A 27,788-nucleotide genomic window follows, 5' to 3' on the forward strand; every position below is an offset into this window, starting at 1 on the left:
TTCGTTACAACTAAGCGCTGTTGCATGAAATCTACATTCAAAGGCGTGTAGAGACCATGGGTAGCCTTCATTTTTGGGGTAGATTTTCCACAACAACAGAGTTAACTATTCGCTTTTGGGGCGGTGTCCAACATCAACACGCAGAATGAACGGATGGAATAAGCAGGCGGCTGTATAATCCATTTCATTGAAGGCTCCAAGAATTAGAATTCGAGAAAAGCGTCATTCCTATAAGAGAGAAGAACAGATAGCACTGGATATAGAGTCTTATACGCGAAAGCCTACTTATATGGTGTTTTTATGAAAGAAAAGACCAGCTTCAGAGTGCGCAGGTACTGACTGACTATTCGCAGGCGAGGATCTTGACGGAGCTAAAGCACTCCTTGCACATTCACTCTTTGTCGCTTTCTGCTTCTCTTGCTCGTCTCCTTTTCGTGGCCCGGCAGGTCCTCAGTCCAATACAAACCGACATGCAATAGATATTCTGCGTCATCATAGGACAGTGGCAGCTTTGGTTTCCAGTATCAAGCGCAGTCATCCCTCACAAGCGGCTCTCTAGCCATCGTCCTAAGCAGAGCCTCTCTGACTTGCTCTATTGTCTCGTGTTGATTTGCTTTTTCTTTCATCGCAATAGTGAAAACGAGGATAGTATCATCAGAAACTCTATGCTACAATTGCAACCGTGACTTATTCTTATTGGTGCGCATTTTCTTTTCGACCATTGTTTTTAGTTCTTTTTATTTTTCTTTCTTTTTTCTCTCTTCGTCTGTTACGTCAAAGGAATTATTTACAGTATACTCAGCAAGTCCAAAGTCGTGCAAGTGTCTTTTGCAGTGTTGTTTCGTTTGAACAGCGGATGTCGAGGGAGTTCTCCGTCTGTGGGCCAACTCTTTGCCGGTCATTTCAACTGTTTTCTTAGTCGAGTGAATCTCTAGTGGACTTGTTTAAGCCATCAATTTAAATTTTATACAATAGCAGAACGGTTTTTTACGCTTTATTCACCATCCGTTTTGGTATTGGAAGTGGATTGGCGCCATCCGAGTGGGTTGGATGTAAACTGCAGCTCCACGCTTCGATAGCTCACGTCTCCCAGTGCAAAGAAGAACAGAACAGATCTGTGATTAGCAAAAAAAGGTCAAGAAGAACGGGAAAAAAAACTAAAAGGCACACTCCCTCTGTATAGATTATGCTTCAGATTCTCGACACACGAGTCGGCGTCATCGGTTCCGCCAAAATGAAGGGCGTTACTTCATCCGTGAAAATCGGACGGAGTGATCCCGTCCGTCTGTCGTTTGCTAGGACGTGCTTCGTCGTCGGAATACTGATTGGTGAGTTTTAGAACAAAATAAAATCGATGCTTGCCTATTTTTAGACCTAGTGTGTGTATATTATTCCTTTAAAACTTAGGCCGCTGTGTGTCATGCGCCTGGCTAATTCCTCGTTTCATTCCGCGAATTTCGCAATGCGATTTGCGACTGGTGGTACACAGATCTTTTGGGATGAGGTATTAGAGAGCAAACCTAATGCAGCCCTATACACCCACACGAAATGCACAGTGTGCATTCATTTAAACAGATAGCCTTCGTCTAGAATCTCGAGTACGTCGGTCGAGTAGATGCCGGCGGAGAATTCATCATTCCATCGTATACACATTATATACTCTACGTAATACAAGCAGTAGTCTAATTAGGTTGAAACAAAGAAAACGACGAGAAAAAAAAAACTGAAAAGAACACAAAGATGGAAAAGAGAACGTTAGAACGAACAAAAAGCCAGAGAGAAAACTCGTATTCTCTGATGGCTGTGTATAGAGAACAATAGCGGTCGCATGCAAAGGCTCTACACTTTGGATATAGAATTGACAAGATGGGACGCCGGCTCGTTTCTTTACGGTGGTTACTAGCGAGCTTGTTATCGTTGAGCCAAATTCCAGAATTTGTGTGCGACTGTGCGTAACGAACATCTTTGATCTCCTCAAGTTTTCCTTTTCTTTTTTCACTTGCGAACAAAAGTCAACTGCCTTTCGTTTCGAGGCGTATGGCATCGACATCTAATTTTCAGTCAGGGTACGGTTGTTATTATTTACTAAAAATGGCCAAAGAGGCACCTTGTTTCTTTTTGAGGGATGTAGAGGCAGTTTCGAATGACAAGTCAATCACGACGAGCCTGCAGAAACAACCTACATGTTTTCATGTGTGGGCGTGTTTTCTTATACTACCCGTATCGCAGTGATAGACCTTTCATAGTCCCTCGATATTCGTTGTCAAATACTGAAAAAACGTATCCCTACAACAGAAATCATCAACTCTAAAGTAAATATGCAACGGCCCGTTTTTTCTTGTAGAACATGTGGGTGTTACATGACATAAGCGACAGTTTCTTGTTGGATTTTTTTACTAAAAAAATACCCAAGTTTTTACACGAAAAAATCAATAATCTCTTGTTCTATCTGGCCTAGTCAGCAGCAGCAAACATGTTTACTTATGAGCCGTGGACATGGCGACTTGTGTAAAAGGTCTTGATCGTAAAAAAAAAAAAAAAATGGCTTCCTTCAGCCTTTTTCCTCTTTTGAGCAGAGTGCTTATAGCCATTTCGGAAGCATAAGAGAGGTGAAACTAATTAATTTTATCCGATTTAATGTCAAAAATGCTTTCAGCTGAACCTCAGTTGTTATGGCAGTCGACGATGGACGGAAAGTTGGACAACATCCCAGAAAGATCCAGCCATTTGAAAGAATCAGTAGACTCAAATAAACAACGAAAAACGCAAAAGATCAAATAAATAATCAATGGTTTTAGTTATCGTTGATGCCAAAATTATGCACAGCTCTTTAAAAATGTCTCTGCTCGGAGAAATTTTCTAGGAAAAAAGAAAAGAAAACTTGTCTAGGGAATTATTCCCGCTTGACGACGTAGCTGTCGCCAGTAGCAATCCATCATCGCTAAAAATCAGCCAAAACGATGCGGTCGGCTGGCTGTTGGCAATGACCTAAATCCCTTCTTATAGTGCGGGTTCCTTTAGATACAGATACAACATCTATATGACAGGCCCTGCAAAGAAAAACGGGCAAAAATAAAGGATTGGTGAAAAATAATCGTTTCGCTATGGATCGCGGAAGCGCCCAGCAGCGAAGCGGTTTTCGATTTCTTGCATAATTATGAACGGTTTACTGATTTTCATGTTTATTTATTTACCATCGACTTCTTTGTATATATTGAGCTATCATGCTGCGTTGTTTTTATCTTTTTCCCTGGTGTATTTATTTTACAATTTTCCCAGTTGCATCGCAATTTATGCGAGAGCCGCGCGAAAACAAATGGACGCGGAAAAAGGAGACAACATCTTTATTTTATCTATTTATTATTTATTTTTTTCACATATTTTTTTTTTGTCCGTCGGTTCCTGTTTTGCTGGCCGTCACAGTACTACATAGCTATCTAGTATACGGGTTTATAAAGCGAATGGAGAAATAAGAACGGTCTTAAATAACGGAAGGAATCGACTCGCCGACTGTCAGTAGCAGCAGGAAGTGCGCGTAGTGCTACTTTTTTTTTTTCGCCAAAAGTGCAGAGGCAGCCATGGGTTCGTTTCTTCAGCGTTTTTCTGGTAGCGCGATCGTCCAACAACAACAACACGTACATCAGCTTATATTTATACCCTCTATACTAGGCCTGTGTACGCATGAACAGCCACTCATCCACCCAAAAATTTATTCTGGCGCTGAACGGATAAAGACGGAGTCTAGATGGACATACCTCGCATTAGATTTCGATTTGAATACTACACATGTGTTGTTGGTAGAATATGTTAGGATTGCTTCTCGTATATTGTCTGCATCAAAATGATGTATGAGATTGAGAAAAAAACGAGGAAGAAAAGAGGGCAGGAACGGACGGCAGTCCAAAGTGAATGCCACAGCTGTTGAAACGGACAGCACTGATGTCTTCTCTCGAGGTATGTAATAATAATATAACGTACAACCAGACAGGCCAGTTCGTAGCCGAGAAATAGAAGAGGACGATGAAGGGAAAAAGATGAGCGTTCATATGCGACCATGGTATGCATATAAGTGCTAAACGCTGACGTAGAGAGATGCATGCAGAGTGCCATCTCCCAGCCTATATTTGTTCATACGTATAGTCATACTGCCCTGTAGTGAAACGTTCATACATTCCTATAAATCTTGTCTCGAAATAAAACTGGCCAACCAAGAGTTGCAACAATTACTTTCTGTCACTGATATTTCTTTTTTTTTCTTCTCCTTGCCACTTCAGGCTATGCATAACTGACGTTTTTAAGTTATTGTCAGTCTGACCTCGTATTTCTTTGATGTTTTTCATCGCTTGGTATAACGTTTGCATTTAGTTTCACGTTACTCTTTTTTTCCGTACAATTTTAGTCCTTCTCTATCGGTTCGATTGATGCTGTTTTTCACATAAAATGTATTATATGTCATCGCCTCCTTTTATGGAACCATCAAAGAGACCTGGCTTTTGTCTCCTAGCCAACTGAAAAGACGATCTAAACGTACACTGCAACGTAGACCGCCTTTTGGCAACTCAATGCTCTGAAAGCGCACATACAAGAACGCCTCCGTAACTTGACTTTCAAAACAGAGTTAGTTACCCTAGATTATACAGTCATCAGCCTTGGGACTGGGGTACTATTTGCCATCAAATATTAGTAGAAACTGAGTAGCGAATACTACTGCAAAAGGCATTGAAAAATTCCAATGAATATGGCAGACCTTCTCTATGAAATTCCTTCTGTGATATTAGCCTTCCTCCGATTGATTTTCAGTATCCTGAGTGGATGTAAAAGCCTCCTTGAAAGAATAATTTTTCCTTAAAACTCGCGAAGGTTCTGTGTTTAGACACGTTGAGCATGGAGGAAGCTTAAGGATTTCTTGCTAAGCCTCTAGAGCTTCAACCCTGCAACAATGAAAAGGATAACAGGCGGAAGGTTAAAAGCGAGCGCAGCAGGTGCGTCGGTCATAAGACCCTAGTTGAACTCTTCCCACAATGTTTCTAAACTATACTTGTAAGTTAGTCTCGCTCTTATATTATCAAAACAAAATAGGCTAAGAGTTTTATTGCAACGTATACTAACCAATGTTTGCAAGGCGACGCCAGTAGGGCAAATCGACGCGTCTCTTTGATGTGGTTTCGGTTTCTTTCATATACGCACCCTGTACATCCGTCTCGCTTTCTTTGCATCCCTTGAGAGAGTAAATGAAAAGACAAGTCAGAAAAAGGAAATGGATAAAAACACATCAAGGGAGCATGGATATAAAAATCATGTAAGCAGGGGGTTCCGCCATGTTGCTCTCGCCTCAACTTTTGATTGTCTCACCAAAATGCCTCGAGTTGGAGAATAAACACACAGCTGTATATACAGCACGAGCAGCAGTGGCATACATCACACAAGAAAAGAAAGTTTAATTTTAGTTGAAAAGGAGGACGGACATCCGAGCAAACAAAAGACAGAGTGTACACGTAGTAGATGTATATGGATGTTTTATTGCCGTTGGTCTTGTTACGAAACGAGCAAACAAACAGACAAAAGAGCAGCACCAAAACTTCCATTGACAAACAAAACATTTGGCAAAACCATCGCCTGACCTCCCCTATTGTAAACATCAGTTTTTTTAACAACCCAATAAATATAGACTTTGTTCCAATGGAACCCCATCGAGCTAATAATTTTAACATCGCCCTAATTCATCCAAGCAGTACACTCATCAAACGAGTTACACGACATTCTTTGGCATTTATTCATTCTGGCCGGCTGTATTGTTCGTGTACGTCGGCTGTACGTTCAACTCTGTACGTCATTCTCATCTTGAAAACTATTTTTCTCTCCGTCATCCGCTTTCGCCAATGTGTCTAAAAAACTACTTTGATATTTCATTTCGCCTACTACTTGCCCTTTGAGATGTAACTCGATTTCCCAAAAGTTGGGAGTACGAGAAAACGAGAGAGTTTGGCTTTTCTTCTATCCACGATCAGCATTGCGGATGCAAGACGTCTGACGCGAATTGGCACGTCCGTACTTGTGCGCATCAGTTCGGAGTTATCAGCAGTCGTAATGGCGTACATAGACTTGTACGATTCTCTTCCGTATGTAGACTGTAGAACTGCATACAGTTTAACTGGCTAAGCAAGTTTAGGGAGAGATTGGGAAAATTATGCTACCGACCAGAGAACTTGATGGACGAGAAAGAGCCACCACCAAACTGTAGATTGGCCATCTGCCATGTTACCACCAACTGTCTGTATGTGTATAGTGCTAATCCAAGACAAACAGTGGAGGCCATCTCGTTAGTTGACTTGCTAACGGAATAACGTTTCCTAAGTATATACACTTACAAATCGACGTAGAGATTTGGCAAATAATCTTTTTTCTGCCGTGTGTATCTTTGATTCAACTTGGGTACTGAAAACCTGCTGGAAAACAGTTCCCAGTTAGAAATAGAAGCTGTGCAAGTGATATCCACCTGACTGAACAATGCCGAGTGTGGCGCATCAACGCGTTAAAACTATGAAATGGACAATTAACTCTTTTGCCAACTGATTCATTTTGCTCCTCTCAGTGAAGAAAAGCATTCAGTAGGAGCTTTGAGATGATACAATTCGTCCGACTACTAAACTATGTCTGTCAAAGTTGTATTATTAAAACTTACAAAGAATGTAATAGAAGCAAATAGTCACTTTAGCTGTACAAATGTAATTTTGGTAAAAAAAAAAAGCTTCTTCTCTTTGGCCATGAACCATTAATGCTCGTGAGTACACGCTGTGGCCTTTCTGCACTATTCACGTTTTTTTTTCTGATCTCTACAGACAACAATCCTTTACCAGCCATAAAACAAACACAGTTGCATATCAGTTGCCAGCTCCTTTGTTCCCTTTTCCTTCGTATTGCTACTTTATTATATCCGAAATTGCTTTGTGGTGGTACACGAGGCTTATCCATATTGAATTTTCATTAACGATTAAAACGATACTTAGTGAACACGCTTACACACTTTTTGCTTTTTTGTTTCCGTTTACATTTGGTTCCACGTGTGTGCTGGGCGCTATTTAATGCAGACAGTCATCTCGTCAAATAGCTTAATGCAGATACGCCAGTCCGTAATACTTTGATGCTCTTTGTGTTAAACTGTAACGCTAATCCACTATTTCTGTATCTCGTGCCTAATTGAATACGGCAGTTTAATTGGAAATGTATACTCGATGCCTCTTTGCACCGATGTCGGCTTAGATAAATACCTTGGATCGAGTGATGTAAGATAAGCCAATTGTTTCCGTCCATTAGTTTTGAGCCCCACGGAGCCAAACTCTCTAGCAGCAATTGCGTGCAAACGGACACAGCGTGAGGCGAACTATGGACACACCCTACAAAAGGATCACTTCTCTTGGCCTGTTGAGCTATTGATTTGCCATCGTTGTCCTGCCGACCTGATACCTTACACCGATACGTACGTTTCAGCATACCACTTCACCGAACCAATGGAGACAAAAACAATATTGCCGGAGAGTGACCCATTTAACAATAGATGATTTAATGGTTCAACTGCCATTGACGGACAGGTTGGGAAATAATCTTATTAGAACTTGTTAAAGATTACTAAGAGGCTGACGATGTTTGGCGGGTAGGAACATCGTTCAGCAGATTCTACCAAAGTCTAGCTAAATTTATTTATCGTATTGATTTTTTACAAATAGTATGTGTCACAAACAATATGCGTTTTTATTTTGTCTTTATGACATCTCCAACTCGTTCGTTTCGCATGAATGATGTGAACGCCAATAGCCTGTTTTGTTCCGTTTCTTTTGTTTCAGTGTTTATAATTGAAAATAAATTGATTCCATAGGCCAAGCGAAACTGAACGGCTATTGACTTAACAGCTCTGCGTTAGGTGTAATAATAAGCACAAGCCTGAGACCTCAGAGTAGTTGTTCATTTTGTTAGTTGATGAAAACGGAACATTATATAGTGCTCGATAGTTACAAATTTTTTCCCAATTCTGACTAAAGTGTAGGGTTTGCCGTGAGCCTCGGAGTGAACTCAAATGTGCAGTTCGATGAGGGAAAAGTAAATTTTCCTTTCAAGGGTATGCATAATTTTTTAAGAATTATAAAAAGAAACAAAGTTGAACTTCGTTTTATAGAAAGACCTTCGCTCGTTATTGATGACATTGTTTAGTAAATAATAAATTCTTGCATCGGGGATCGAATCAGTGTTTTCAGCCGTATATTATTCATAATCTGAATTTAGAAAAAAAAAAATTTTATTCAACAGAAAAACGTTGAAAACCATATTATCAGAACGGCTTACTTGGTTGGCATGGCGACAGCTTTTTCTTCTTATAAATATTTTTATTAAGAAAAACTCTGCAAAATGTAAAAATCTCAGACATTCTCGCTCAGATACACAATATGCCATCATACATAAGATATGGCCGTATTTCAGTGTAAAGCCAGTTCGTTAACACTAACGCTTTTGCGTTACCTATAGTGACACGATACATCACAAAGTTTAAACAAACACAGTGTACTGTTTAACCTCAGCTTACGATTGAAGTACCTTAACTAGATTGGGAGTGAGACATTATAAGGACTATATATTCTGTTGAAATATTCTGATTTGCGGATCTCGAAATTGCATCTAAACGAAGATCTATCCACTTTCACAATTGCCGCCCTAGAATACCATTTGTCAAAACAAATTGTTTTATTCGTCTTTTCCTGCTTGTGCAAGCCTTTTTGAAGTCGATATATTTTACCGGCTGCCACGTATCGTTTTTTTAAGCCTTGGCCGTTCTGGTACCAATTCACGTAAGCGTTTTCACGATCTCAAAACCTGTAAGCCAAATCTATCTTTTACAAAAAGCCGCACTTAGGGAAAAGTGGTTCACGAATGATGTACAAAAAACCAAGTTAAAAAATTCTCAAAGGGGATAGCCCTTAAAAAAGAACACACACACCGAACACACCGTGTAAGATTGTCAAGGAAAGATGCCCTTCATCCTACATATTACATAGGGTCGGGAATTTTAAAAATAAGCGGCTCAATCCCTGTATACCGTGTCAATGCTCTCCCTTCCGCATAATACGAAGCGGGCTTATCAATAACATGGGTCTTATGAGCTTTGTAAGCGTATAGCCTTTTACTGATTCAACGAGTCCAAGTAGTACATAGAAGAGCGTATGAGCAATATATACTTGATCTACCTCTTCTTGCTCTTCCTCCTCTCGTTGATATACCCAACAGCTACGCCGCTTGGTCTCTCGTTTTCGTCCTCTGTCAGACACAATAAGTCGCATATAATAACCCGAGTATATATATGTGATAGCCTCAAACATCCGTCTTTCTGACACTCCCTAATACTACGTATATATAATACGTACGCAGTATAACAGAAACTGTGAAAAAGGAGGGTGCTTGTCAGGCTGTTGCCTTTTTGGTTGCTTAAAGCTTTGGCTAACGTAACATGCCATACCATTATAGCGTGATACGCAGCAGCCGACTCTCTGGGCGACGACCGATCAAAAAGAGTCAACACACTTTGGCTTGCCTTTGGAGAGACCGATGTATATAACCGACGCCGATATGCGTCGGCATCATGGGAGAGACATTCCTAATCATCAACCACACCCTCACGACCCTATTGGGAGCTGTGCAGCAAAGTCACTTGTGCCATAAGATATGGCTTATTTCGAAGCACCGCTTCGGAACTTTTGAATTCTTTTTTTTTTTTTTCTCTTTTGTTTGCCTTCACATCTAAATCAAATAGATGTGCGACTATATTTTATGAGTCAGTACTCATTCAACACGTTTAGCATCCTCTTATTGTATGAGCTTTTTGATAAATCAGGAACTTAGCATTATTATTTCTTAATCAATAAAAGGAGCGTACAAATTCTAACGTGTTGGCCTTCAACTCTCGCGAAAATGAAAATCTACCTCCAACAAAAACAAACACGAGTGCATCTGTCAGGTTATAAATTGCGTGCAACTTTTGCCAGTATGTGACATTTAAATCGTCATGACGTACATTCTACATGGCCTCTGTGCTATACGTTTTTTTCTGGTATAGTACTACGATAGGAAAAAATTGTTAATCAATGAATCTCTTGTCAACAGTCCTGGATCTGCAACAAACGCAGCAAAAAATAGCCTCTTAAAAATAGTCCGTGTATTTGGTTAGACTATAAATATAGCTGGCTAGGCGACTTGCTATCAGATTCTGTCCAGAAGATAATAAACGAATAACAATTCTGTACAAAAAGGCGTCTTTTCCCCATTGCATCCGTAAAACATAGCTATCGTTATGGATGGAAAGACAACTATAGACTACGCATAGAGTGAACCGCTAGCTAGTGGCCAATGTGACAGCTGACGTCGAGATCGAAAACGAGAAATCATGGGTAGTAGAAAATTACGAAAAGGAAGACTGCAAAGAAAATTGAAAGGTCTGCCGATACGGCCACTTAACTATGTGCAGCATAGCCTGGAATATGTACAAAAATCTGATGAAAAGGCCGAGATAATGTCAAATAGTCACGAAATAATTGTAGGCACAAATCACGCTGTCTCCGGTATTTTCTATAAATTTCTGGTATTGTCCCGAGGAGAGATGGACAGAAATATTTGTGACATATGTGAAACGGATGTTAGATCAATGTCCTGGAACTATACACTGCGTATAGCCAGCAAAGCGAAATTTTGATTACGTGTCTGCCCCAGATTCAATCTCGACTCTGCTCCAAGCGATTTGCCGCAGAGTGGGTAAACTTGATACAGTTTCAATAGCCAGCACTTGGGTTCATACACCAGAGGCCTAGGTACACAAGTCTAGACTTTCTGCCGCCAGAATAAACGTAGCATAATTGGGTTGGCTTCCTGAAAATTCTGCGTGACCAATTGTAAATAGGGTTTCTATTCCCCCGCTAGGTTTAATGTTATTCAAGAAAGCCATAAGTTGCTGAGCACTATAGACTTGTTTTTTTTTTATGTAATGCAATAATTTAATCATGTAATTATCTAGAGGAGCCACTGTATGTGCCTAACCTTCGATTGCACGAAGCTTTGGGAAACTCAATTGCAGTACTCTCGGAAGATAGTTACTTACTAGACTCTATTTCCAAAAATTTCCCTACGTGTTTTATGTACACAGTATCGACTATCGCCTTAGTCAGTTGGCCGGCAGCGAGTCACAGCAAAATCTGGAAGAAGCCTTTTTACGACTGCAAAGGCACGTACTATTAACCCCGACATGAAATCAAACATTCCCGTCCCGTCCGTCCGTACCACCTTTGATAAAATGGGCTTACATGTGTCTCTCAATAAGACTAGAACCATCCAATTCTATGTTGATCTGGGCGGCCATCCAATTCTATGCTGATCTGGGCACACACAAAATTGCTATGGTATGATGTGTTAGCGAATATTTTTCAACAGCATAATCAAAAGGCTCTCTCCGTGTTGCCTAGACTAACGTCACAAGATCTTACCTAATGGGATCCTTCTCCTAATAAGCGCGTAATGATTTCATTCAGCGTCGCATTATAAGTAGAAGTTTTTTAAGACACTAATCTTTACGCACAAACAGCGTATAATGTGTTCTTCATTTTTTCTTAAGGGCACTAGACTTTTGCGTGAAAATTAAACGCATTTGTTGTTGAGAAATCGGGAATGCAATGCGCAGTACGACAAATATACAATTTTAAAAATCCACACAAAATCCTTCGCTTTTCACGGTTGTTGATCCTTAAAACGGAAAATGTATCGAGACACAATAAAAACGGCATTCGATATCTTGTTGTTGGTTTCCATTTGAGTCCTCCCTATATACAACACAACAGACAAGAAGTTTGGAGCGAAAGCCAAGAACAAGTTTAGGAAAAGTAGTGAGGGGCCATTAAGTTTCTTTCATCATTTCTCTTGCTGTGTATACTCTCATCTTTCTTACACAATAACAACAGTTTTCGTCACACGCGCATTGCTAGGCAAGGACCAATAATTCGTTTTTTTTCTCTAGATACATCATATCACAGCAGTGTTTATATCGTTTGGCACGTCAAAGATTTATGGGTATGTCGGTTAACTTTCTAGAATTACCTCAAGGAGTTCTGCCTATTGATAATATCGACGAGAAAAATCTATTGACGTCACGGTCACGATGTCTGCAACGGTTTTGTAGCGGTTCACAGTCTGGTTTGTGTCACAGTCCTCGTATAAACGTGGGTGGATTTACTGATATATACGTACGTACCGCACACATAACTATATATACGACGAAAAGAACGACATTAGATGGCCATATATATATACAGGATTCACGTGAAAACTATTTTCCTGGCGTGGAACGCAGATGCATTATTGTGTACATAGGCATGAGACTCGACGACGAGCGCGATGAGTAATCCCACGTATATTGTAGGTTGTTCATCCTGCACGACGCACATCGGTTGAATTCTTTTGTCTAAGTCGTTTGTGATGAAAAAGAGATCACGAAAAGAGTTATGTACATTACAGCAACGACCTTTGCTATTGCCGAGGAGGATGTCCGCCTAACAAACATTTTGTGTGGACCTGAAGATTAAATACAAATACCCCTACTTTATAAAATAGTTCTTCCGCTATCCTTTATCATCCTCTAGAACGCAGGCTTTCCGTACGTCAAACGTCTATTTGACATTCTTTTGAAATTCATTTTCTCGGCAATAGTTTTGTATTGCAATATAAGCAATAACGTTGGCGATGATTCGATGGTAAGGATCCTTTAGTAATACTATTGTATCTATTACGCTAGTGTGGACGTATCAAAGTTGCATTGCGCCTCTGTCTTTTCTATCTGTCGGCTGTACACGTCAGTGCCACGAGATTCAGAGAAAAATCGAGCGAAAAGATGAGGGCAAACGTCCGTGCCTTATTTTCTGGAGACTGATGGACTGTGTCTCATTCTTCTTCCTTTTCTTTTCATGTTATTTTTCTCAGTACCCTCTTTATTGCTCCCATTCCGCTCCCTTTAGAAGCTTCGCAAAAACATAGACCTAGATTATTATTATTGAATGAAATCATTGTTATAAAAGCTCTTAATTTTTCTTCACATTCCTTTTCATCCTCTACTACATTTCGACCACAAAAATTGTTGTTTCCCCTCTCAACGCTTTCCTGCCAAAGTGTACTTTACTTAGGGGTACGTTTAATCAAAATCAAAAAACGACCAATAGCCATCTATTTTCAAACGTAAAACTTCCGTTTTTCAAATTACGCTTTCGAATAGGTGTGTGGCGGTACATTGATAACTTGTACATTGGCTTTCACTTACCTCGCTTTCTAGTGGGATTAAGTGGGGAAATCCTTTTTAAAGTTTCGTTACTTGAGAGGCAATTGCATTATCGGGAAGAAGTTTAACTAATTCTAGAAATTCGTGTATTTTTTAGGGTCCACTATCCCTAATCAGCTGCATCTGAAGATAGAGTGCATCCAAAACGACCTGACCAAATCCCGTAAGGATAATTGAATAACCATTATTTAATGATTAGCATAGGAATAGAAAAGACTTAAAAGCCCTTCACACATGTACAGCCACGAAAATTTACTTTGGAAGAACGCGTTTTCGTCGCCGGGCGAATGACATAAAAAACGGGAATAAAAGATCATTGCGTGTTTGCATTATTGCAGACGCCATAAAAAAGGCGTGGGTTTTTTAACCGCTCTAGAAAATGAAGAAAAGCCAAAAGAAAGACTTTAACGACAATGGCTTGAATCGATTTTCTTTCCGTGATAGCGCAGTGTTTTTGGGTCTGTGTATACTAGGGCAACCGCATATACAGCGGCGTGAGCTGAGAGCATTCACTGATCCAATCCGGCTAATGGCTCCTGGATCAAGCTTCTTCCTCATACTTTATGTATCGAGCGTATATATGTGGACGACTTGATGCGACTCAAAATATAGCTCTGTGTAAAGCACATATATATCTAGCATTCAGAAGGGCGGAATCAAGAACAGCGCCCCAGTGTTCGACGTAAAGAAAAAAGTATACAAGGAGGTCCTTTATCCATCACGCTTGGATATACCGCTCGAAAGTGCGCAATATATGCTACGGTTAACGTAGTCTGTATATATATATATATATATACGTATATACAATCTAAAACAGTATGCGTTCAGCGGTGCGGAGAACCGCATCCAGCAAACACCCGTACAGAGTGTATAGGTTATATTGCCTGTCGCTGATGACCAGAAAGCGCTCTTCAAGTACTCCACCTCGATGGGCCATGAAGAGTGTAATTCGGAGAAAAAGATTTTTTTTTGTGTCGCAAATCGCGCAACGTGTTCAGACTTAGCTCTCCTGTTTTTTTTATATTGCCTTTACCAAACGGAAGGAAGGAGGCGAAGCTTTAGCATTGTAATCCCGAATGTCAGGCTTTGGGATTTACGGTCGTCCACCAATGTCCGCCAAGAGTCCTAGGCCTAACTTGCGAACTCAGGCTCGCCATTTCTCTGTTTACTTTTTTTTTTCCAGCTTGCCAGCCATTGGTCAAATAAATATAACTAAGTTTCTAGAACAACAGTAGCCATAAAAACAGTAAGCGGTGCGTCACAAAAAGAAGAAAAGGGAACAGCGGAAAAATTACAGCAAGCCAACGGCAACAATATGTACCAAGTCGACCGATTTGGTCATCAAGCTATCGGCAGCAGACTGTCCGAATGAGAACAAAAAAGGAGATAGGACGCAGAGATGGCTGTGGAAAAAAACAATGTGCTTTGGTAGTACCGTATGTGTACGTGGAACTGCACAGCAACTGTAAAAAATAAGAAAAACATTTCGGGTTCTTAGTTTTTTGCCATTATTTGTTGTGTTGATAGTGTGTAGCCGTGGGATATATGGCACTCGCCAACATAATAGGCATATAATAGAAGGACTTTCTCTCATTTTTTTATTTTTTATTTTTTGCTTCTACTGTCCTGTCTGCAACGACGGAAACAAAAACAGGATGCGTCCAAGCCAAGAGACAGATGACGCGTAAAACACAAAAGTATCGATACACTATCAAAAACTGTACATGGCACGGCTTGTACCCCATATGTGCGCACCCTACAATATCTCAATTCTTCTATTCGTTTTCGTTGAGGCTCTCCTATCGGGATCGTACTGTCGAATGGACGATCACATCATAGTATCGCCGATCTTTCTGTATGTGTAAATTCTAAACTACTATTCTCAAACAGTCTTTTATCTCAATAGAAATCTATATTGAATTTTCTATAACCTGTTTACTTTGACGCTTGTATTTTACATCTCGTAAAAAAAAGTTTTTGTTTTCAAACGTTACTGTACGATTGCTCTGTCACTTCCTTCACAGCTTGAATTTCTATACGCTTGTCAGACACATACTGTTGCCAAAAAGAAGGAATATGCACTGAAGATCGGTACGTGAACTGATCGAATCAAATTTTAGAACACGGTGCCACCCGTTCCGAGATTTCTTTTTCCTTTTTTCCGAGCTATCGATGACGCACTTGAAGCTTAAAGAATAATTTATTTTATACCTTACGCCATGACTTGAAGATGTGTTCGGCACAAAACATCATTTTTTTTTATTCTTCTCTTTGTTGAAATAGTTTTCATATCATGGTTGGCAAAATTCACGGCCTTCAAACCGCGCAACGGATGTACTTCCGGCGTCTCGCTGACTAGGCTCTTAATAGGGTACTAGATACATGGATACAACAGCGATGGAAACTCGGTTATCTTTCTCCCGATATCCTATAACACAACTTAATAGGATGTAATAACAACTTCGATACATGGATTTGCCTGCCCAACTTGAAAGCAAGACTCATTGTCCTAAAGATAAGTAAAGCGAGGAGTTTACGCCCATCAAACTATCTGGATACGGGATTCAATTCAAACATGCGATTAGATACATATCTTGTTATGTTCTAAAATGCAATGTTTCTTCTGAAGAAACAACAATTTTAAACTAACTCGCAAGCCTTCTTCAAGCTGTCAGTATACCAGAGCTTCAGTTATCACAGTACTTAAAATAACTACCTTTATATCTTACCTCTGGGCAGCAACGTAATTCCAAAATCAAAGTAAACAAAAGCAGACGACTTAACAGGCTGTTTGACAGTAAGAAAGAAAGAAGAGAAATCCCCATCCTCCTTTCGAACCTTATTGGTTGCATTCAAAAAGTCGGCCATCATGCTTTCTTTCAACAGGGGGTCTGGTAAAGTAATTCCGAAACGTAAAAGCAGACTAAAAATTCCCTATCCTTCCCCGAAATCTAATTGGTTGGCATTCCAAAGTCGGCCATCATGGATTTTGAAAAAGTAAAAATGAAGGGAAGGGTAAGAAAATTGTTTTGTGAAACGAATTTCTCATTTTGCCAGAGGACGTGGTTCAATAATTAATCTGTGATGTCTGAGATTCGTCAGTCGCGAAGAGAACTTTGGACAGGAACGTCGTCAAATTTTATCGAGTTTCATGCTGGCATAAACATATTGCCTGCTACTAGTTTAGGCTAACGCCACGACATTTTGGGATAACTAGCTCGAAAAAGGGTAGGCTGCTGTAGAGGGGTGCTCATTCACACATTTGCTGTATACTTGCAAAATTTATTTCTCGTCGTTACTAGGAAATATCAGTATCCTACATGTGCAGCAGTTGACTCTGTGCCCGGTACTAACGGCGTATAAATCCTCTTTTTTGACATGTAACTTGTTTCCAACGTTGTGTGTGAATGATACTGTTTTGACCAAGAAATGGGTTAAAAGTAAGAAACAGTTTCTCTCAAGCTTTGAAACCTCGGACAAAGTCTGCTTGCAAAGTATGTCAGACGTTTATTTAATATTGTTTTTGGCCATCTCTTTAAATTCAAGTCTCACAAAATTGATTGCAATTGTTATTCATACTAGGAAATGTATGCAGTTCGGTGATCGTTCACGACGAAGGCATCCATATTGCCGTTAAACCTATGCCACAACAGCCCGAGGAGTCAATTGACGGCGGTACATCTCATCGTGTTGCAGAGCTTTTGGCGGGTGGTTTATACACTGGGCCGTATTTTGATCCGTTCACCACAGCTGACATCAGCGTTCAAGTTGGATCCAACGCCATCCTCCCGTGTCGCGTCCGCCAGGCTGGAAATCGATCGGTAAGTCAAGTCATTTACTAGCTTCTTTAAAAAAAGCGATTTCTCGTGATTTTCCGTCGACCCCCTGTTATTTCCTATCAACGTAACTTCATCCTTTTCGCCATAGTTAAGAGGCTTAAGTGTTTATCTACGCTCATAGCGAATGTCGAATACCGAAATGCAACGTAGATACAGTCATTGTGCATAGAGACGCATCCAGCTTCTTTGGGTTGGTCTTTTCAATCGTCATGACCGAAACGTAAAAAATCAAATCGATTTTTTCTTTTACTTCAAAACATCTGACTTCATTTTTAACTTTGAAAGCAGAAAAGGAAGGATGCAGAAGTATTCTAGAGAAATTCGTCACGTCTCGTTCAGTTGCAACCAAACTGTAACGGTGCACGTAACTAATTCTCCAAAATACGTAAAACGGGCCGAGGCTTTGACGTTCCTTTCATTAAACCGACTTGTGTACTGTACATAATGTATCGAAATCACGTCCGTTCGTCGAAAGTAAATGTCTGTGTGTAGCTGCTTCTGGATAGTGCCAATCATTTACAATGCGTTGGGCGGCCATACAGTTAAAAGAACAGGACAGGATTTTTCGTTTTTTCCAGCTCGGTCCGCCCGTTAGCAATCGCATTAGACAAGTCTACCTAGTGCTTCCGCTAAAATGTCAAAACGTCTCCCGTTCCTCTTCCTGCAAGTCCCGAACTACGACTGTTGTAGTGTTCTGGTACGTTTGTTTTCAAGTTGTACGCCATGATTGTCGAGTACAGTATACGACTTATTTCGACTTGGTTCTGCTTTATATTGTTAGAAACGCGAGAAAGGAAAGAGACAGGTTCCATATGGTAAGGCCATGTCTCCCTGGTCCCTGTAGTATGTCGGACGAGAGGAGATGATGGATTTAGTGACAATGACGTGACGGGATTCATTAATTTTTGGTGCGAATCAATCAGAGCGGCTTTCACTTCTTGGTGTGTGCGTGTGTGTCGGGGTGTGATGCCAGACCGGCCTGCCACAATCACTGTCTTCCATGCAATTTTCTTGCCGCTTATTCTCTATGTACACGGCTAGCCACCACGACAAGAGTTCGTTATCCCGCAAGAATCTGAACGTCTGACGCAGCCTTATGTAGATATACAACACATGACGGCCGTGTGAGGTATGCTGCCCACTCTCCCAAAAGCAGCCTCTCTCTCTTTCTCTGCTATGCACACATTTATACATGGAAAAGCAGAGCAGCTAGCCGGTGGAAATAATTCTCACATGTCAATGGCTTACGTAATGAGATTGCAAACCCTTTGGCCGTTTATGGACTCAGCTGGACGTTCGCATTTAAAAAAAGAAATAGCTGCGTTCTAGAGTATTGCAAATAACGTTATGCGTGCACGAATGGCCGTTGTAATCCACATCACAAGTAAAAGAGGGGGGAACGTTGCTGGCGATAAGAAGCTAGTTTATACTCACCATTGCAAACATCAAATGTGAACGTTGCTCCGAGAGTTGCATTAATTGTAAAAGGGGTGTGTACCGAGACACTACCGGATCCAAGATTACGAGACTTCCTGGACCGCATCAGACTATTTACTTTTTAACGTCATGTCGTACAGATGTTGCAGCTAGAAAAGAGAAACAACAAACGAAGCAGCGCGCAGTCCGAGTGACAATCAGTCTCTCTTTGTCGTGGATAAATAGATACAGTATGTGATAATATTCAGTTGACTGTTTGACCATGGGAACACAAATCGTACGCAATTTCCATTGTGAAATACCACATTAATGTGCGTATAAAGCTGAACTGATACACAAACGCAGCCATCCCTCCTTAAATATAAATCTATGTTAGTCTTGCGTGGGTGTCACTTGTGCAAAATGCAAACCAGAAACCATCCTCAAAGTGGGATGGATATTGCGATTTCTTCTTTTTTTACTTTGGGTTTCTTTCCGGAGTACACACTTCAGCATTTATTGCAGAATCCAAGTGCAAGAGAAGTAGAAATTGCTTTTTGTCAGGTTAGCTGTGGGGTAGGACGTCTAACTTTTTTCTGCCATCTTTTCTTTTGTACCGTGTTGTTTAGCTTGGTCTTGTAAAGGCATCGGCGCTTAAGATTTTATGTTGACATACTTTTATGAGAGTAGGCAAATGACTACTCTTACTTGGTTGACCGCAGGCAACGTGTGCACGACAAGGTATATAACAGAAAAAAGGAACTTTTGTTGAAAAGATGGCGTCTTTTTTTTTTGCAACATTTTATCGCAAAACATTGTTATTTAGCGATTTCCCGTCAAAAGTTCCCTTTGATAACTCGCTGTGAACTAAATGTATCCAAGTTAAAAGGATCCAGTTGACGCGTCGCATAAAATGGTGTCCGATATACGGCTGTAAAGTAGATGTAAAGTGCAGAGCTACTTACGTTACAAGCGTATTTGGCCAAGAACTATCGATTTTGGGTGGCCAATTCGCTTCAAACGCGTTCCTTTTCTAAGCGTCTGGGTGTTTGGTTATAGACTATCGCAGAATTTATCCTCTTCACTTTGGCATTCCTCGAAGGAGCTGTTGTTCGAACACATCCTTCTGTGTTCGACACGTACAAAAGGGTGAAGATAAGCGATTATCTTCTTTTACTCGCTCTCGCATTGTATACAAAGTACTACATTTTTCTTCCATCAGTATGATTGTCGTCGTAGAGAATGTAGTCCTTTTCAACGTGCCAAGACATTCGAACCGACGCATCACTATTTCAAAGAAAAGGTTACAAGCATCCATTTTCTTTTTAGTAGCTGTATCATATTCTAGGTGGGTGCGAATTCTGACGAATTTATTGACTGTTTATAGTTTTTACCTTGGTGATAACAATCGTTTAACGGGAACGAGGGAAGACATCGAGAAAACGCTATAGAAAACAGGATTATGCAGGGCTTTTGATTGAAAAAGCCTTTGTTCTTTTTGTATTCGTAACGTGTTCCTGCCGCGATGCGTAGTTGATTCAGTTATAAAATACAGATTCTTGGTCAGCACAATCAAAAGACCATCAAAGACGGGAAACAACAGAAAAGGCAAATAGGGCAAATAGCATATAATGGCTGGAAGGGAGTACGGGGGCGATTCGTGCACAAAGAAACCAAGGCAACTAAGGAATCCTCTACCTTTTGTGCAATAAGTTTTCCTCGCCGAGAATGCAAAGACTTCTCTTTTTGTTCGCTACGTTAAGCAAAGAGAAGACTACTGTTCACTATATATATATTTTCTAGCAGTGGTAGTCTTTTAAACAGCTTTTTTATGCAAAGATTCTAAGAAATGGCCAATACCAGCAAGACTGCGCCAAAAGACGCTTTAACTTTTCTTCTTTATCCAAGAGTTTATAAAAGTTTGTAGAAAACGTTGAAGGGGGAAAAAAAAAAAAAAAACACAAGAAATCCCAAATAAACGTGAATCTTGCTGGGAGTAAGGGCAGATTTACATTAACCAACACGTTTGTATTTGTTGGAGCAACAGCCACCAGGTTTACGCTACCGTAATTCAATCCGTCAACATTTTTTTCAAACTAATCTCTTATTTATTGGAGAACTAAAACGTGGATGAAAATGCAATTGATACCAAAGTGAGTGCCAAGATTGTGTGGGGATTCAAAGTCGAACCGTGCCTTTGTGTGCCCCAATGGGATTTTTTTTTTTCTTTTCTCGACCGACCACCAAATGAAATTATAGGCAGAATGGTGGAACGTTATATTACCCCAGCTGTCCTGATGCGAGGCTACATCTCTTTTTATATAGAGACATGGAGCTCTGCATCTAGCTCAGTTCGATAATTCGGTCGGAAGGTTGTAATTGCGAATACACATCCCTTCGGGATCAAAAAGCCCCTTTATTTATGACAGTGTTGGCCATCATCGTCTCTGGCTGTTTTCTTTTGTACGGTTTCACGTTCTTCTCCCGCCTTTTAATCTATTATGACTATGTGACACATACATAAAAAAAAAGATGAGATGCTGAAGTTGTATAATATCATGTTGGAATTGGCACATAGTATCTCCGTGAAGGACATTAGTATTATGTAACATGATTTGGTTTACTACGCGAATAGATTTTCGAGTGGAAAGTGCATTTAATCTGAACAACGTGCTTGTTACCTAACACGCTCCTCTGCTCGTCGTCGTATTTCAGATAAGCTTGTAATAGAGATAAAAAAAGTTAGCAAAGACCCTGCATTAGGAGCTGACGTTTATAATACAGGCCATCGAGTCCGTGTTATTTCGCAATCCACTGTCATGCGTTAGGTCTTCCAGTCTGAGTAATATTCCGTCTACTCATTGTTCGCTGCAATATGAAGCCACAACTTAACTTATCTCTTGTCTTGTTTTCAGTTACGTCCATTAGTCGTGAAACTTGACAAGAGAAATTTGCTGTTCTTCAGTGGTTTATCAGACGAACAGCAAAACGAAATGCTTTTTATCGCTCTACTTTACTAGAGTAGTTTACATTAAAATGATGATGTACGTGTCCTACATTTCTTCACAGATTATCATATGATTCAAATTTCAGGTCAGTTGGGTGAGAAAAGGCGACGGACATTTACTGGCGGTTGGTGATGACACGTTCATTAACGATGGCCGATTTCAGGCACATAAAATCGCTGCTTCTGACACTTGGACTTTACAAATCCGGGCTGTTCAACCCGCAGACGCCGGTGATTATGAATGCCAGGTCTCGTCGAACGAACCGAAAATCAGTCGCATTGTTCACCTGCGACCTGTTGGTAAGGCTTTCTATAACCGTATCGTTTGCACTGGCTTTATTCGCCTATATGTAAACATTGCTTGGCAACATTCAACTGAAAGAGAAATCTGCTTTTCTATTTGTGTATTATTTATTTATTTATGGAAAATGTAGAACCGATAGTAGACATCAAAGGTGCCCCGGATATGTACGTGAAGAACGGCAGCCCAGTTACGTTGCATTGTCAGATATCGTCCTTTTTGATCAGCCCAACGCACGTTGAATGGCGACACAACGGTTCCCTTCTAGCTCAAGTCAAGAACCATCAATACCATCCGAAAGGTACTATAATCTGATTACCTAACAATTTAAGCCTGGAGAAATAAGTAGGGCTTGTTCGTGAGCATACAAAAAAAATGTTTGAATTTTTTCTGAACGTTTGAAATTATCCTGGCCTTTAATTACGTGAAACTTTGCCGGGCTTTGCTTTTTTGAACGGCTGGGGCAGCCGTAGATTGCAAAGTATAAGTGCGAATGAAATATTTAATCTCTGAATAGCGACTCCTATTGAGATTCTGATATTAAAGAACAAAGGTTAAAAAGAAGATGGTTCAGCAGCTCCCCTAATTTAATGCGAAACAGATTGCCGTGCGCTTGTTATCATACCATCTGGCACGACGAATCTCCAGAATCATTCAATTAATACTTTGTTCTTTCAAGGAAAGAAAAAGTCAATACGCTGTTTTTCGCTCGAATCCGCTAGGGCTTTAGCAGTCATTCGCCCCCAATAGCGGACTAGTAATAATATTATTTTGGAAGGAACCGCTTTTAGTGGTGAGAGACGTTCGGGATGACGTGCAAAAAGAGAAGATTATTTTGGATGTTCAGCTTTTCCTGTCCGCCGATGGTGACCGCAGTTGCGGTTGTTAGACATGTAAAAAGGAAGAGACGCCCCAGGGTGAATCTGCGTCTGCTGTATTTATTATTTTTATTTTTTTTTTTTTTCGTTACTGAAGACGGGGATTTTATTCTGGTTGATACATGGTCGCCTCAGTGAGCAAGTTGATGAGAAATCAGATAATGGAACGACAAGACGGCCCTATCTTGGCGGCCTATAATGTCACAGCTGCCGCAACATGTCCGCCTTGGTGGTCTCCTTTTTTTGCGGATGGGCTTCTCCAACTTTTTTTTCCATCTTTCTTCCACGGCATTCTGAATCTGCTTTTCGTAATCTTTGCTTCCATTTTTGTTGATCTCTTTACAGTAGTTCCCCCCTTTTTTTCTTTCTTTTATTCCTATCAAGTACTGTAGTCGCCACAGCCTTTTACGTGATTTCACTCGCAACATCATCTTGGCATTTAATATTCATACATCTTCTACTTAGGCCCATAGCGCGCCTCTTAGCGTTATTACCTTTTCCCTTTTACTTGATTTTTCGCTGCCTCTTGCTTTTTCTTTTTCCGTTCCTAAGCCTTCGTTTACACTCTGTCAGACTTCTTTTCCCCCCGCTTTTGCAGTGTTCCGTTTCTTATTTCAATCCTGACGGACACAACAGCCATCTAGTGTATTATTATAGGCTGCCACGCGTAAAGCCGAGATCATTAAGACGATAGAACTTTTTGGCTGGCTCGGAGATCTATTTAATTCACGTTGCTAATAGTGATATGTCTAACAGCGTCTTCACTCTCCTATATTTAGTTGTTTCATGGGTTTCTTTTTTCTTTTTCTTCCCCAACAAAATTAACAAATTATCTTTTATATCTGCAAGTTTGCCGTTTGCGTGATATAGGTGAGAGTCGTATTGATTTTGGCCGAGCTCTCGATTTCCTCGCCATTCACAGAAGACGAGCAAGATCTTTTTCGTTTATTTTCATTTTCTTTCTTCTCACACTTTCTCTGTTTTTTTACTGCCACGTTGCAGAAAACAAAGAACGACGGCCGAGTCTAACGATACCGTCTGTCGTCCATTTATTTCAGTCGAAATGAATGAGCCGAGCAGACGAATAGAGAGGAACATGTCTAGTGTAATGTCCAGAAACATTACACCGTCGACAAGAAGCATAGGCACATCGACGATTTGTTTCACAGCCATTTCCGTCTGTGCCCCTTTCGTTTTTCAAGGCGTTTTTACAGGAGACCGAAAACGAGAATCGCATTTAGTGAATGACGACGTTTCTCATGGCAGCCATGTTATACGATCGACAGTTTATGTTACACCATCAATGAAAATCGAAGATTTAATTACAGACACGCGAAAATGGTACATAAATGTACCATTTTATGACAATGTATTGTTCATTTTTTTTTTTTACTTAATTTTATCCGAGTCCTATTCGAATGATCAAATATCCTAACTGACGTACTGAAGCCGCGCGTTTTGTGTTCAACGTATTGATTTGTCCCACTTGAAATTGTCGTAGTTTCTTTGAACCTAAACGAAAAGATCTTGTATTTACCATAGTCAGGTAAGAAAACGGAGGTTCTAAAGAGAAAATAAATCACGATCAGTTCCAAAATCATATAAAATTGAATTTCTGAGCAAGTTTTAAATCCGAGTAGAATAGGCTCACTGTGGTTGCCATGTAATAGGTTTCTCTAGACTGGGTAATTTGTTGGCTAACGTACCGTCTCGGTTGGCTCGCATTTGATCTCGACGTTTGTCAAACACAAATCTTGTAAAAAAACAAACAATTTAATAGAAAAAGAAAAGTATGATCAAATTTTCTTTTCAGGAAATGGAGAGAGCAACTGGATTGTCGGCGCCATCACGGACGACGAGGGTCGCACTACCGTTCTCGCTCGAGTCGGAAATGATTCTCTGCAACTGACGCTCGCTCTCCCCAGCGTCTCTCCAGAGGATTCGGGACAGTATCTGTGCTCACCGTCAAACATGGCACCTGTCAGCGCCTCATTGCACGTCGTGATTGGTAATCGCCCGCTTTCCATTCTCTTTTGTTTCCGTTTCATTTTTGTCCTTTCAGGTTCTTCTTCCCTCGTTTTTTTTTCGTTTTCTCTAGTGAACTTCCTCTCCGTCTAGATCCCTGTCATTGATTTCATAACTGAATGGCCCTGTGGGGTATGTCACGTACTTTGCCAGATAATGTCGCTTTTACAACGCCAAAGGCCACGATTAACTTTGCTTGTCATTGGACAACAATTTCTTATACCCGGTGTTCGATGGCTGAAGTTTTTGCCGTTAGCCAAAAAAATTATGCCGGTTAGCCTCCTAGCAATGAAACTATCTGACGTCAATATTCACAATGTAATGAACTATTTTCTGATACAATATCAAGCCCTGTAAGTACAATAGTTTGTTCTCTAACGCAACAACAGCAATTAGTCATTCGCTGAATCCACTAAGTACGTCAGCGTCCCAGTGTGTAAGAAACCTTCTCGCCACGAGTTAGACATCTTTCGACTACCCCTTGTTATTTCGTACTTTGAAAGGTCATGCTGGAAATGGTAAAAGAAATATGCAAAGAAAACGGGGGGAGGGGACTAGGTGCCAACTAGTTTGAATCCTTACAGGTATCAGATGTAAGATCATCGAGAGTGGAAAAGAACCCGATAACCTTCAGATTTCACAAGTTTCAAACAAAATTGCAAAAGTTATTTTCTCTTCGTTTTATTTTGGCTTCAACGACGTTGTCGTGACCGTCGCTAGCGTGACACGTGTCATCGTGCAGGAGACTATTCTTGTTTTGCAATAGTGAACATACCGAATCGTGCAGAAGAAGCAAACAAGTTAGGGTATTAAATACAAAATTAAAGCACTAGCGTTCATGACAGATGTCAAGTATGTAAGATAGCAGATGCCACATAACGTTTGTAGTTTTACCGAAATTTGATTTAAATTTTTAAAAAAAACAAAAAATAATCGAGAGACAATCGATGTAAGGGCGAAATCAAATGGTTTTTTTTATAGTAATACGCTTAAACAAGTGAAACTACTTGCCCAGCTAGTGAAGCTGGGCGAGATCTGCGAAATATTGCACGAATCGAATTATGTATCAACCTGCCTTTTTGATGACAAAACTTTTTATTATTCAAACTTTGTTCTTTTTATTTTTGTGCAACGGAAGTACAGAATGAATAATTCGGTAATATTTTCGTTTCTTTAATGTCACCTTCTAGGCGAACATCCGGCTGCAATGCAACATGGCGACAATGGACGGGACCGCCCGTCCAGCCAACTCGCCATCGTCATTTGCAGTGTGTTTATCTCGCTGTTGTCGCTCGCAATATCCGACTATTGGCGCTGTTTCCACATACTCAGCCGACCGTCACAATAAGGACCCGATGACGACAATTCTGCTCGACCTCCCGTTTTTTTTTTTTTTTTCGTCCGCTTTATTTCCATTATTTTTCAACTTACAACACTTGTGTTTGCGGCCGTGTTAGTGCAACCACTGTCGGTCAGCGACGCAATCATTCTTATAAGTGAGCAATGGCGACTTTCACAACTAGCCGCAAAGGACCTTCATTACCGCCACCAACTGTACCGCAAACCACATAATAGGATTTTGTTCGGCCTCCAAAAATTGTACAGACTCCCTCCTCGTAAGATTTTACGTATATACTAGTAGGAAAGAATCTTATTTGGTGATGAACAGACACGAAACAGGTTTCTGTGCGGTATACGTTCAGGTCGAAGAGAGCACGCACCGTTAGTATGTCAGAAAGATCAATTGAAAGAAAAAGGAAAGAAAGAAACCAAATGCAAGAAAAGATCAAGGAGATATCAGCATTCGACTTTGAAAGCCTTAACACTATTGGGAGATTATTGAAAGTGGTCTGCGTCTGATTTCGGTGTCCTTGTCTGTACAACCATCTCAGCTCGAAGGCGTTTCTCATGTTTTTAATGTATTTCTTGTTTATTATAGTTTTCGTCGTTTGAGTTGTTTTCAGTTTTGTGTGCTTAAGTACGTTAAATTTCAATGAATGTATATTGACAATTTGTCGGCTACGAGATACGTAAGTCCGACTTGTTACGTACTTCCAACTTCACAAGCATAAAATGTTACATAAACGTCATGTTCACCTCAACGGATTTTTTGAAAAAAAAATCTCCTTCATCTGTCGTTCACGCTGCTGCGTCAAATTGTGGGTCATTTGCATAATATTCGTGCTGTATAAAAATACCATATATATGATAAAGTCATTGCCAATATAGACGGTTTAATCCTGTGTCGTGGTTCCGGTTGTAAAAACAAGACTTATTACATGCCGCACTTAAGAATATAGATCGAAATCGACTAACCCAAAACATTGAGTCTATGTAGGTCTGAAAATAATCGGATTACTGCCAAAGTCTCCCATATATATGTTGAATAAATAATCTTTCGCTTTTGGCTTTTAGATGGAAATTTTTAAGACATGTTGGCTGAAAAAACCTGTTGTCGCTGCGTAGCTGTACCGAAACACCACTTGGCATATTTAATTCGAAGATTGAAAATGCGTAGTAATTCCTATAGCTGAACGTTAATGAAAAAAGTTAGAACGGAGATGGTGACACGCACAGGTAATGCTATCGTAAAACCTGTCCTCACCGAATCCGTTTGTTATACCGGTTACGTTGAAAGTTTCGAATCATCCTTCCTTTTACGTATCGCTGCATCATGAAAATTGCATTCCGAATCGTGTTCCTTTTTCAATGATTTCTCAAATGCACAGTAATTAATTTCGTAGAAAATAGTACTCTGACAGCAACTGGTCGGAGCAGTGCATGGACGACGTCCCGTGCCCTCTCCAAAAACTTCCTGCCTCAACTTTTCCTTTTTAGCTATTGCGATGTAATACATACGTAAGCACTATGGATGTACCAAGTAAAGCTACTCCTTACAGAAACTTCCCTAAATGCCAATTCTAAACAATACATTATTTGCAATGTTTTGGCTTGACAGATCGAACTA

At 40.3% G+C, this 27,788-nt stretch overlaps 1 protein-coding gene and 1 long non-coding RNA gene across 5 annotated transcripts; one reads left to right on the forward strand and one right to left on the reverse strand.

Annotated features, from left to right (window-relative positions):
- The first annotated feature begins 400 nt into the window (after window positions 1-400).
- LOC116917187 (hemicentin-2) lies at window positions 401-27,063 on the forward strand. Of its 4 annotated transcripts, XM_045170141.1 has the most exons (7): window positions 16,350-16,582; window positions 16,657-16,848; window positions 16,937-17,175; window positions 21,703-21,916; window positions 22,051-22,218; window positions 24,609-24,803; window positions 26,011-27,063. In XM_045170141.1, exons 3-7 carry the CDS (start codon window positions 16,996-16,998, stop codon window positions 26,166-26,168), a joined length of 915 nt encoding a protein of 304 aa, XP_045026076.1. In that variant the 5' UTR covers window positions 16,350-16,582; window positions 16,657-16,848; window positions 16,937-16,995; the 3' UTR covers window positions 26,169-27,063. The 4 variants fall into 4 exon arrangements, with proteins under 4 accessions (XP_045026075.1, XP_045026074.1, XP_045026077.1 ...); XM_045170140.1 differs by lacking the exons at window positions 16,350-16,582; window positions 16,657-16,848; window positions 26,011-27,063 and adding exons at window positions 401-1,328; window positions 24,894-25,345; XM_045170139.1 differs by lacking the exons at window positions 16,350-16,582; window positions 16,657-16,848 and adding an exon at window positions 402-1,328.
- On the reverse strand, window positions 24,049-24,636 carry LOC123470191. Its single transcript, XR_006643799.1, has 2 exons — window positions 24,502-24,636; window positions 24,049-24,358 (listed from the first exon to the last, which is right to left on the reverse strand). It is a non-coding gene; the product is annotated as an uncharacterized LOC123470191 (long non-coding RNA).
- Window positions 27,064-27,788: the final 725 nt, after the last annotated feature.

The sequence above is a fragment of the Daphnia magna genome, linkage group LG2, assembly GCF_020631705.1.
Source record: "Daphnia magna isolate NIES linkage group LG2, ASM2063170v1.1, whole genome shotgun sequence".
Classification (NCBI taxonomy): domain Eukaryota; kingdom Metazoa; phylum Arthropoda; class Branchiopoda; order Diplostraca; family Daphniidae; genus Daphnia; species Daphnia magna.